At 37.3% G+C, this 12,608-nt stretch overlaps 1 protein-coding gene across 1 annotated transcript; it reads right to left on the reverse strand.

Annotated features, from left to right (window-relative positions):
• Positions 1-330: 330 nt before the first annotated feature.
• On the reverse strand, positions 331-11,939 carry LOC106546055 (protein zyg-11 homolog B). The gene is made up of 14 exons (XM_014062816.2): positions 11,802-11,939; positions 9,371-9,536; positions 8,036-8,790; positions 6,639-6,779; positions 6,286-6,462; positions 5,746-5,810; positions 4,453-4,552; positions 4,322-4,375; positions 4,067-4,228; positions 3,938-3,985; positions 2,686-2,883; positions 2,542-2,603; positions 1,817-1,914; positions 331-1,011 (listed from the first exon to the last, which is right to left on the reverse strand). Exons 1-14 carry the CDS (start codon positions 11,868-11,870, stop codon positions 824-826), a joined length of 2,283 nt encoding a protein of 760 aa, XP_013918291.2. The 5' UTR covers positions 11,871-11,939; the 3' UTR covers positions 331-823.
• Positions 11,940-12,608: the final 669 nt, after the last annotated feature.

Below are 12,608 nucleotides of genomic sequence, written 5' to 3' on the forward strand. Positions count from 1 at the left end.
TTTTCCTTTCCATTAATGAATTATAGTCAACTTGACTATACAGAAAATACACTCTATTTTAGCACACACCACTCTAGAATGCATGAGATAGCTTAATTTACGATTTTTCCTCATAAGTTTTCCCCTCTCCCATTTCCCCTCAGATATATTGCTTCAACTGTACTACTGTAGCAACTTCCCATAAGTTAAATTCATCACCAACTATATTTTTCTTCTCACATAAATTATTCCAAACCCCCCACTTTGGGAGAATGTAAATATTACACCTAATGATACCAATAAGAATAGCAAAAAATAAAACACTCTACCACATGGCTGGCTACCATATAGTGAATTTGACCTTATAAAAGCTTTATTTTGCATTATGACCAATTTTCTTGAAGATAGAAACATGCAATCATTTTGTAATACCATCACTGAACGTATCTTTTTTAGATAAAGCCTAAAAAGTCTCTTGAAATATTTCCCCACTCATAGAAAAATACTTTGTATACCCAGAAAAAAAATACAGTAACAAAGTGATTTATGCTTACATCATGACAAATATTTATGTACAATAAACTAAACTCCGGATCTCTTCTTTGGACGTGCACAAGTTCATAACAGTGGTTTGTGACTGACCCAATTGTTTGCCTCAAACTCATTGTTTTAGCAGAAACAAGCCTAAATTTCTTTCCATCTGTCATTATACAAGAGCCATAAGTTAAAGCTAATTACAGAAGATTTGAAAAAGATACAAGGACCATCTTGATTCTTTTTTTAAAGTGGATGATGAAAAGGATGTCAATACTATATGGCAGTAGAAGAGATATGACCTCAGTTATCAATCTGAATGGCCTTGTAGCTCTATTAGATGTTTAGGCATCCCATAATACTTCACATGAGTTTCCACATAACTTAATATCTTGTTTACTAAATACCGGACATCAGGATCACTCTGGTCATTTTCTTTGATGTTATATAAGTGCTGTAGTCCATTCTCTTCTATTAATATTGCACAGTATTTGGCAGCTAAAGAGAAATAAGATTGTTAATCAACATCTTCAACATAAACATGACAGTGTTAAAATATGTGAGGTTATGTTGAAAACATTGCATGCTGCAACATAATCAACTTTGTTTACAATATCGCTAAAACTGCAAATCATGTTGATTTACAATTCCAGTCAAGATATATAAGGAAAATATACTTCAGTGATTTGGAAATATCGTTCAAATTCACATACATCTGTCCCTTATTGCTCGTAAGAACTCTTAATTTTTCGTTTGTATATAGGCTTCCCAACTTCAAAACCATTCTGGGCAGCTTCACAAAGTTAAAGAAAGAACATTCTATTTTTTTAAAAAAAACTCCTCTTCCATCTCCGGGGTGGTGGGCATGTTATATTTCTATATCAACTCCTCAGTTAAAAGCAACCCTCCAAAAACTTCCTGATCCAAAGTTTAGATCTCCAGATAATGCCATTCCAAAAAGTAAATGCAGTGACAGAGGAGATTCACTTCCTAGGTGACACCACTTAATTGATAGGATTTTAAACAAGCTGAGACTGTTGGAGTGCAGAGGATGACGGAAGACTATGGGAGAGGCAATTCCACAAATAACCATCCCTAAACCATGTAGGTTTACAGGTGACAATCAACACATTGAATTACAACCAGAAGCTGACTAGCAACTAGTACAACTCAGCAGGATTGTTAAATTTGGCATTATTGTAATTACGAATTGATGCAATAGTTCCACCTTCAGTTTAAAAAGTTAAATAAACATCAAGCTTTTAGAAAAAAGAAGTTTTAAGGCTTATTGAAGGATACCTACAGGTTTTGCAGCAGACATGCAGAATAGCCCACGCAGCCCAGATCTGTACTCCAGGTAATGTAAAGCAGTCAAGCAGTGGGTAAAATGGCTTGAGAGACCTGAGAATTAAAGAATATTTTGTAAATTTATCAGTCATAAAAAATAAACATAAGCATGTTATTGATTTTGTGCTATCAGGTACTTGTATCCTGGTAAGTTCTTAAATTGTGTCAAGTCAATGAAGCCACAATACAACAACCTTTTGCATTTCTAAAATATCATGGTTAGTACTAAAGTTGTCACTTTAAGCAGAAGAAGAGGACGCATTTATACTAAGGTGTTAAGGGCACTCAAATTTGCAGGATTATTTCTAATTTATTGCTCCTGTTATAAATGAATAACAGGAGCAATAATCTCCAGCACTTTTAACTGCACTTGCCTTTATAGATGTACACGAATGTGACCTTTAATTTATTCTAGTAAAGTTCTAGAATCTATAATGTTCATAAGCTTCAGATCTATTAAGTACACTTGTGAATTAAAGCTTTCGATTTTACATCTTGTTCTCAATATATTTGATTTTCATTGTTTTCATTGTATTTAATTAACAGAATATTTTTATATTCTGGGGGGCGGGAAGCTTGCATATGCCAGGAAAAGAATCCACTGGCACATGAGCAGACAGCATGCAGGGATGTAAGCAGTAAATACAGAATTGTTGTTCAAGATTTATTTTAACATTATACCTATAAGCTGGCAGTGCTACCATCTTGCATTCTGGTGTTGGCCACTTCAAAAGGGTTGAATGCTGTGACAGAGAATACAAGTTTAAATACTTCAGGCAACCTTGAAAATGCTTTTCAAGAATTACAGTATTGAATTCACTATACCAGCTTTTCAATAAGAGATCTTCTCAGTTTTTGATTCAATGTCCAGGCTTCTTCACCTCTAGATATCAAATTGGCCGTAATCCCAGCAGCAAAATAGCTGACTTCTATCTCAGAACTGTTCAGAAGTTCACTGACATTATCCATGAAGTCCTTCTGCATTAGCCTGGGGTGCAGCTCTCTCACCTCCGCCACGTTGTTCTTATTAGGATAGGGAAAAAACACAACTCTGAAAACAAGACTTTGAAATCAAAGGCAAGCATCTGATAATTTACCTATATAGTTAGTCCTTGTTTAGGGATCCCCAAATCAGTCATTAAGCGAAGTGGTCACTAAGCAAAATCTTGACTGTGCTTATTATTTTACTTCGGCTTTCATTTATTTTACAGAACTGCAAAGGTCATAAATGTGAGGATTGGTGGCAAAGTCACTTTTTCATCACTGCCACAACTGGTTGCTATATGAGGCAGTCGCTATACAAGACTACCTGCATTTTACCTCGGTGGTGGTGGGTTAAAGATGAAATAGATTAATACATCCATTCTACACTTATTTTAGCATATTTTGCTCCTAAAACTTATATTACTCAAAACTGCCATGTTTTTGGCTACCTCATTTCAGGAAAGTTTGAGAACTGCCAGTTATATGGGTTGCTGTAGTGAATTAAAGGGAGGTGGTGGCTCAGTAGCTAACATGCTGAGCTTGTTGATCAGAAAGGTCAGCAATTTGGCAGTTCGAATCCCTAGCACTGCTTAACAGAGTGAGCACTGTTACCTGTCCCAGCTTCTGCTAACCTAGCAGTTTGAAAGCATGTAAAAATGCAAGTAGAAAAAATAGGGACCACATTTGGTGGGAAGGTAATAGTGTTCCATGCACCTTCAACGTTTAGTCATGCCGGCCACATGACCACAGAGACGTCTTCGGACAGCACTGGCTCTTTGGCTTTGAAATGGAGATGAGCACCATCCCCTAGAGTCGGGAATGACTGGCAAATATGTGCGAGGGGAACCTTTACCTTTACCGAATTAAAGTAAAGCTTTATGAACTTTGGGGAGAGCAAATGAAGGAAACCTTACAGAAACTCTTTTGGGGGGATTGTTTATTTCAATTAGTATTCCTAATTTTTTGGCATGGCTGGAGCAGTGAAGGCAAGGAGGAATACTCATAAAAAGATCTATTTTCATCTTAAAAAAATAAAAAGTCATGCTAATTTTATGAAATTATTTTTGTATGCCGCACCTGATTTTGATCTTACCAAGAGGCCAAGAACTTTGTGTTGTATAGATGAATCAGAAGAAAAAATCTGTAAAGAAAAAATAACTAAATGTATGTTGTGTTCTATCTATCATCTTATGTAGTGTACCAACAGAGCTGCCTTGTTTACCTCTAAAACTTCCAAGAAAAGATCCAGTCCTTTGTGGTCCATAAAGTGTGTACAAATAGTTGGAGCTTCATCTGTGAGATTCCAAAGTGCACGAAGTGTAAAATGAAAAGTCGCATCTAATTCACTCTGATTTGTTTTTTGTTCAATTATTTCAAGCAGTTTCTATAAAAAGGAGAGCACTACAAATAGTACAATATAAAAACATGGAAAATCCCCTGTCCTCTTAACTCAACAGGGGAGACAGAGAGGACTCACCCCAACAACAATGTAGAATTCGGCAGAAAGTTGTGCTGCTTGTTCATCTGAAAGCTAAAAACAAAGCAGACTTTTAAAGTAATACCTTGGAGAGCTCATGAAAATACTGGATTAAAAGTAAAGCCACATACCTTAAGTCCCAGGATAGAGATTACATTAACTGCAATTCTTTGTATATGTTGATTCTCCTGATTACAAAGCCATTGAACAACAAATTTGGCAGCTATAAATCTACGATTTAAAAGCATTTTATTTTTTTTATCACTTCCAACAGTTTTTAAACAACTATTTATGTACAAACAAAATTCTATTTTATATTATATTTAGAAGTACAAAAAAATTTTGTGGTTGTTTGAGGTGGGGTGTCTTGCAAATCTAGTTAATAAAATACTAAATAAATAAATAAAAACTCAAAAACTACATTTTCTAATAATTATGTATAACTCAGGAATGTGATATGCATAACACTTAGTTTTGGTAGGTATTGTATTTTAAACTGAGCTGAATTAGGTTCAAAATAGGCTTCAATTTTTTTTTCTCTTATGAAGACATTGCTAAATATGTCTAATATGCTCTGCTAAGAATTAAATTTAGAAGTTCAGTTCAAAGCAACTATGTAATTCCTGAATCAGATAGTTGATTTGGATTGAATCAGAAAATTGAGCACTTGTAAATCAATCTAACAATTCCATAGCCTTTTACAATCCCCCCCCCCCCCCAGAACAAACTGAATTAATGATCTGGTGCATGCATGTTTTACTATTTATAAATGCCAATAATTACAATGCATGCATATAAAATTTAACAACAGTTCCTCTATCAAATCTATGCTAGATTTGGATTTTTAAAATTTTGTCCAGAATGAATAATTATAGAAAAGATACATCAATAATGCATTATTGGTACAATATTTGTTACAATCTGCCATCTATAGATTAATATGGGAGATCTGATTATAAATGCAACGCTAGTCAAGTATAAATAGCTTTTCTATGTGGCACTCCACATGTGTGGAAATTAGGCCTCGTAAATATGCCAACCACTTAGTCCAGATTATTAGTATTCCAATGATACATATTCAGAGAGCCAAATTTTGGTGAGAAGCCACACAAAATTCCACAAAACAGTGTTTTAGTTCATTGGCGTCACATCTAAAATGAATTTAAATTGAAATGGAATGAGCCTTAGAACAGAAATCTACTCAACATTGTCAGTCTTTTCATTAGGAAGAGAGATTAGTAAATAATGAATATTCATGCTTGAAAAAAACAGCTCTGAATTTTAATTTGGTGATGGGATATACAGTATGTAAGAAGATAGCTTAATGTTATTGCATAAAAAGGAAAGTCTTTTTCACCCAGATTAAGGCTTCACTTTCAATTGACCATTTGCACTGTGAAACATGCAAACAGAATATCACTCACCTGTTAAATGGAACATCTTGGAGGATCCTGACACTAGATAATGAAAGAAGACAATTCTTCTGGAGCTGTGTGGAAAGAAGGAAAAAAAGAGAATGTTATAAAAATGTGATATTCAGAACATGAATTTTTAGTTGTTCATGAAATGGTCAACTAAGAAGGGTATGCTTTCAGTGCTTTGAATCTTAAGGAAGGGGAATTATTACTAAATAAAATAATGTTTTTGAATGGCATATCAAACAACTTTTACAAATGGGAGTGTGTAAATCCAGCTAGGCAGAAGCAATGGGTAGGCCACAGAATCCTATGTGGCATATTGATGCATGAAAAGCAGAAGCAAAACAGAAAAGATTAATGTAAGTGAAAAAAATCCAATGTATGTCTGTTGCCTCTGGCAATGAAATAGGACTTCTATAAGGTCTGTTTTTCCTCTCAGCAAAGGAATTCAAAATCAGCTGCACCAAGTACACAGTAGAAGTGATTTGTGCAAATGTGTGTGTGTGTGTGTGTGTTCGTATGGGACATCCTATTCTATATCCTTACCTGTCGTTGTTCAGGAAATGTTTCCATGGCTTTAAGGAGCAGCTGAATTACACTGGAGAGCAGCCGAACAGGCATACCTGCTGCTAGGCCTTGCCTAGTTAAATTAAGGACACAGGCACTAGCAGTCAACTGTACTGCCAAATCCAAAGGGTGATTCTTCATTCCAATAATCACAAGCTATAAGATGAAAAGAGACAGTGATGAGGACACATTATATAGTTTAATAAGAAAAAAAAAATCAAAGGACACAAACCTATTTGTATCTTTAAAATTTTAAATAATGATATTTATTGAATATGGTCAAACGTCAACAATTGGCAAGCAATTATTTCTTTCAAATTAAACTCCCTCACCTTTAAAATTTCAGGCTTTGTAATTTTCATAAAACAGGTTTGCAGAAAAAGATGAAAGAAGGCCTCCTTCACAAATACTGGCCTTTCGTTGTAGCGTTTCAGAGCTTCTAAAATCTGCATTTCATTTTCTCCTCCCGAGACCTTTCAACATATGAAGATATCATTCCTTTAGTGTAACTCTGATCAGAATAAATTTAGTAGCATGAGTCTTGCAACAATTACATTGGAAGGCAAGCACCCTATCCTAAGTAACACTTTTAAGCCAGCGATCCCAAAACCTTTTGGGCACCAGGGACCTGTTCCATAGAGAGGTTTATCTGCAGAATGGCGGGGGCGTGGTTTCACATGCTGCCTACATCCCACAGATGGGGCTTTGCTTGCTTGCACGGCCCCGTTTCTGGCATGCCGTAGCCTAGTACCAATCCATGAACCAGGGGTTGGGGACCCCGGCTTTAAAGCACAAAAACACTTTTGTCATACTTCTCCATTCTGCTAGGCTAAAATAGTGAAGCCATACTGAATTACGAGTTAATCAGCAAAGCTTATCAAGGAACCGTCTTTAGACAAAAATAATCTAAAGGTTCTGCGATACACAGTATTACTTTCCCACCAAATTGATGGCTTACTTAGCTATTGCTTTTATTAAAAGTGACCATGGCAGGGTGGATGAAAATCAATGATTTTTTTAAAAACAAAAGATAAAAATTATTATTATTTATTTAAATCATTTTTTTTATTTTTATCAAATTTATTTTAATAAAATGCTTTTGGAGTAAAAATCTATCCAGAGATAGTTTTCTATTTAAGAGACATTAATTCAGCATGAAATTGAGCTTAATTCTGTAGCATGAGGTTGTATATTCTGCAATATTGGGACTGTCGAGTCAATAGCAGATCAGAAGAGCAGCTGCTGTGGGACAGAGTTGACAGCTGCACTTTAAAAATTATGATTTAAATCGAGTTGCTTAAACTAAGTCTTTTTACTAGTGATTTAAATCATGATTTAAATCGTAATTTAAATCAACTCCACCCTGGAATCTGGGTCAGCCTATTACATTTTGGAGAAACTTCAGGGATAAATCAAACTTCGGCTTTTGTTAATATTAAATCAGATCTTTTTTCAGTTGAAGGAAGGAAAATAAGTTTTCAGCTAGCAAAAGGCAAAATCATAAATCTTTTGTGTTAGTACAAGAAGGCTGTTAGTTATTTAGTTATTTCCTTTAAACTTCTTTTTGAATAATATAACCATTGTAAAGAAAGAAACCCTTGGTAGTATCAACATTATTAGTTCTATGCTGCAAATAAATTAACTCGAGCTACAGTTAGATTTTCAGATCATGCAATCTTCTGGTTTATCAATTATCACTCTAGCTGCAGTGCATTTCAGTGGTCCCAACCTTCAAGCTTCCCTGTCCTGAAACGAACTCTGTGAATCCAGCTGCTGTACCTAACAAACCTATAAAGTGCATTCGCGGCCGCTGTCTGACAAAGGCTTCTACGGCTTCATCAGTAATAGATTTGTTCCCTGAAATGTCCAATGATACAAGATTAGGCAGAATGTCTTTTTGCCTTAGCAAACAAAAGGCAATCTCGGATCCAGAATGCTGATCGTCTGAGATGTCAAGATGAACCAGATACTTTAGTCTTCCTATGACATCTAAGAATTTTGCAGTAGGCATTTTCAAACATTTCAGACTGTACATAGTTAGAGATCTCAGACGATTTCTGCAGGCGAGGAGTGCAGATATGTTTGTAACAGAAGTGTTGGATATGTTCAAGCTTTCTAATCTTGGCAGGGTAGCAACATCTGCTAGATGTTCATCCCCGAACAGCACATTTGTAATACTCAAAGAACGAAGACCGGGGAGCTGACCAAAGCATCTTTCATACGAATTTGTAGGAAAAAGAGTTAATGAGTCCAAGATAAGGCACTGGAGATTGTTCTGGATCCAATTATTGCTTCCCAATCCACTCACAACATCTGCAATGGTAACAGTTTCATTCATTCCTGCAGCATCAAGCTGTACTAGTTTATGATGGCAGAAGGCCTTCTTGAAGGATTGGGCTGAGATTTTCGCTTTGCGGATGCAAGCTTGCTTCAAACGAATTTGGTTGCCTTGGAAAATGCCCACAGTACCATCATTTAACAACTCTGGCAGTAAAGGAAAAAAAAGATATACATCAGACCGAGCAAAGTTCTGAAATCAGTTCAACTTTTTCCTATTTGCATATTAATGATAAAAATTTCCACAAGTTAAAGTTGACTCTTGATAATGCATATATGTCACTTCCTTGGCAGCACTACAGAAGTAGTTGACTACTGCCTTTTTCCAGAATGTTTTTTGCAACTTCATAGGTTAGCCAACAGCACTGAAATTCCCACGCCCATTCCAGCAGTAACCAAAACCAAACATATTCTATTTCAAAAATCAGCCAAGATGAGCTAAGAACTGCCATCTGGTAAAGCTCTATTAAGAAATGATACCTGTATTTTTAAAGTAGTCCAAGCCAACCTTGAGTAATCCTCAAGTTATGATGAAAATTGAGACTGGATTGCCACTGTTAAGCAATGCATAACTATACGTGCTGCTGAATCATGGACTATTTTCCTGAATCCTTAGAGCTCCCAAATGTGAAATAAACAGAATTAAGAGTTCTAGTTTACGAGCAATCCCATATTCAAGACCCTGCTTTGTTAACATTCTGTCTCTTCTGGCCTAGAAATCTCTTACCTTGATAAGACATTATTTGCAGCAATCGATCGGCTACTTCTTGTGGAAGCCTTTGAGATTCTTTCAAGCACAGCGATCCATCTGGTCTTTCTGTACAGAACTTTGCCAGATCAGCAACCAAGACATTCAAACAGATGTCAACTAGAGAATATGGAGAAGCTTCTGCCTGCCATACATAAAATACATCATGACATCAAACAGAAAATAATGTTCCAAGGATTGATTACACTGCCGAGTTGTGTTTATATTACCCTAAGTCAAGATCTCTAAACAGACATGATATAGATATGAACTATCCAGCTTCAGCAGGAGCATATACCTGTACAGGTGGTCTTCATTTAATGACCACTCATTCAGAACTGCTTAAAGTTATGCCAGCACTGAATGAGGACTTAGGAATTGACCTTGTAGTTGTATCCATTGCAACTTTTACTGCCAGCTTCCGACAAGCAAGGTCAATGGGAAGCTGGCAAGTCACAAAAGGCAATCACATGACTGCAGAATGATGTGACCATGTAAGTTTTGCCTAATGTTAGCAGCAGTTGGGACTGCTGGAACTGCCACCATAAGTTGGTACAATAATGTGACATCACACTATATGACTGCATCACTTAGTGACAAAGTTCAATGTCCCAATTTCCACTGATAAGCAAGGACTACTTGTAGTTTGTTTGTCTTTATATCAGTGAATCTGACAGTATCTCTTGACCCAGTTTATTTGTCCATTTATTCATTATATTTATAAGCCGCCGACCTGTGAATTGAAACGCAAACATTTCTGCTGAAAGAGCTTATATGAAATATTAGTAGAATCTCAAATATTCTGTGAGATTAAAAGGCCTCAAGCTAGTGGAAATGTAATAAAATTAAATTAATGGTACCAAAATATAACCAAATCAGTATAGTATCATAACTCAAATACCATCTGGAAGAGGTGTGTTTTGAGCAACAAAATTACGATAGTACATTGCCTTTGATCCACATGTTTCAAACAGAAGGTTTAATTTCTCAACAGAGGACTCAATTGAGTTTCTTGTACAGTTCAAGCGCCCAAAACATTAATTTCACTTAATTTGTATTGCCAAAAACTAAATTCTGTAAAATGCTCATATCACCACTATAAACATTATTTATGTTTAAGGTCTTTCTTCACTGAAAGACAGCCCATTTATAAGCAACATTTTAGGCCACTCAGTCCTATCAAGACTCGAGTGGTTGTGGCTGTCTGAACTGCCCAGATCTGCAGATATTCCATCTTTGATCTTCCGTTTTCAAGCTTGCTATGCAACCTGTTGCTTTTCCTGGAGTCACAATCCTGCATATAGGCCTTTGCCCAACTCCATTTTATACCTCAGTTGCACCCTTTCCTACATCAAGAGGCCCTGGTCACCTTGTGACTTGACTATTGCAATAATCTGTATGTTGGGCTGCCCTTAAAAATCACATGGCTTTGAAAATCTGGCTCTTCACCCAGGCTTTCGGCAAGGCAGAGGCTCTTGCTTCCTCATGGTTGACATCTTTTATCTTTATGTTTTATTGATTTTATGTACAGATAGTCCTTGACTTACAACAGTTCATTTGTTCAAAGTTGCAATGGCACTGAAAAAAGGGACCTAGGACCGTTTTTCACAGTTACCTTTGCAGCATCTCCAATGGTCACGTGATCAAAATTCATATGTTTGGCAACTGGTTCATATTTGTGGCCCAAGATCAGGTGATCCCCTTTTGCGACTTTCTGATAAGCAAAGTCAATGGGGAAGGCAAATTCACTTAACAACCGGGTTTCTAACTTATCAATTGCAGTGATTCACTTAACAACTGTGGCAAGAGAGTTCTCAAAATGGGGGGTGGGGCAAAACTCACTTAACAAATGTCTCACTTAGCAACATAAACTTTGGGCTCGATTGTGGTTGTTAAATGAGGACTGATATTTGTTGTCCTACTGTGAGCCACCCAGAGTTGTTCAGTGACTGGCAACATACAATTTGAATACGTTATTATTCATGCATTGGTAGTCATGTGCTGTTGATACAGATCTTAACCCAAAAAGCAGGAAGCAAAAGCAGAAGTTTCTTAGGATCGCTGGCAGCTTGTTTACCTTAAAACCTGCAGACTAGGCATTAGACCCTATGCATGATTCATGTCCTACATTGCTACGTCGTCCTAAAACACTTCTCGGAAATTCAGGGAATTCTGTAAAGAATTCTAAGACGAAAAAGTCAACCCTGTGTGTTAAAGATCCTCTGCCCGGCAAACTGATTGCCGGACACGTCCTGCCCTCAAGGAGGAGATGCTTTGGTCCTCGGAGCAGCTTCGCCCCTCCACTGCCGCCCTTCTTGGCTTCCTTCCCTGGCTTTTCCCCTCTCATCCCGTCCTTCCACTCTCGTTTCTCCATCGGGCTTTTTTTAGAGCCGCCTCCCGCTCTGCTCACCTGCACAGCCGAACAGTTTCCACAAAGGGGGAGCGGGGCTCGTTGGCGGACCTGCAGGAAGCGAACCATCGCAAACAGCCGGCATCCACTTTCCCCCACCACCCCCAAAACCGGAAAGCGTGGGGGAGGGAGGCAATCACAACCGGAAGCGGCCTGACTGAAAACAATAACCTTTAGCCGCCAAAACTAGGGCGCGGGCGCCTTATTCGGTCACCGATGGGAAAGGATGTCTCGCTGATCAGGGAAAAGGAGTCGAGTGTCGAGCGATGGATGTACGAAATTGATTCTGGCAGAAAGCCGGAGAGGCTGCGTGCTGTGTAAACAAGCACGCGCTTTTTGTGTTGTATTGCTAAGGTGGGCTTAGGGTGAGACGAAATAGGTGTCTTTCAGTAAACTATACTAGGAAATTAAAAAACATCCTGGAGGAAGGTAATGTCAACATACTTCCATATTATTATCAAGTAAACGAACATGTCCAAGGATCAACAGGAGAGAAACTAAACTTGAAGAAGAGGTTCTACTAGTTTGAGTAAAACTAGTTTTCCAGGTGTAGACAATTCCTTGCAACTTGGAAGTACCCACAGGCCTAGATTCTCACGTTACATTAAGAGATGGCTGGCTAGTTTGGTTCAGTGTTTTGTGCCAATGCAGCTAGACGGCCAGGAATATTGTAGGAAGTTATCACCCAGCCCTCTCCCAGAAAAATGAAATATCCTAGGAAATATTGAAAAGGCAGAATATTATATTTTCCTGGATGTGAAAAAGGGAGAAACACGTTGTAAACACAAAGTAAATTCCTGCAGCTTC

The sequence above is a fragment of the Thamnophis sirtalis genome, unplaced genomic scaffold, assembly GCF_051295495.1.
Source record: "Thamnophis sirtalis isolate CommonGarterSnake01/CBP01778 unplaced genomic scaffold, rThaSir2_p1.2 scaffold_7, whole genome shotgun sequence".
In the NCBI taxonomy this organism is placed as follows: domain Eukaryota; kingdom Metazoa; phylum Chordata; class Lepidosauria; order Squamata; family Natricidae; genus Thamnophis; species Thamnophis sirtalis.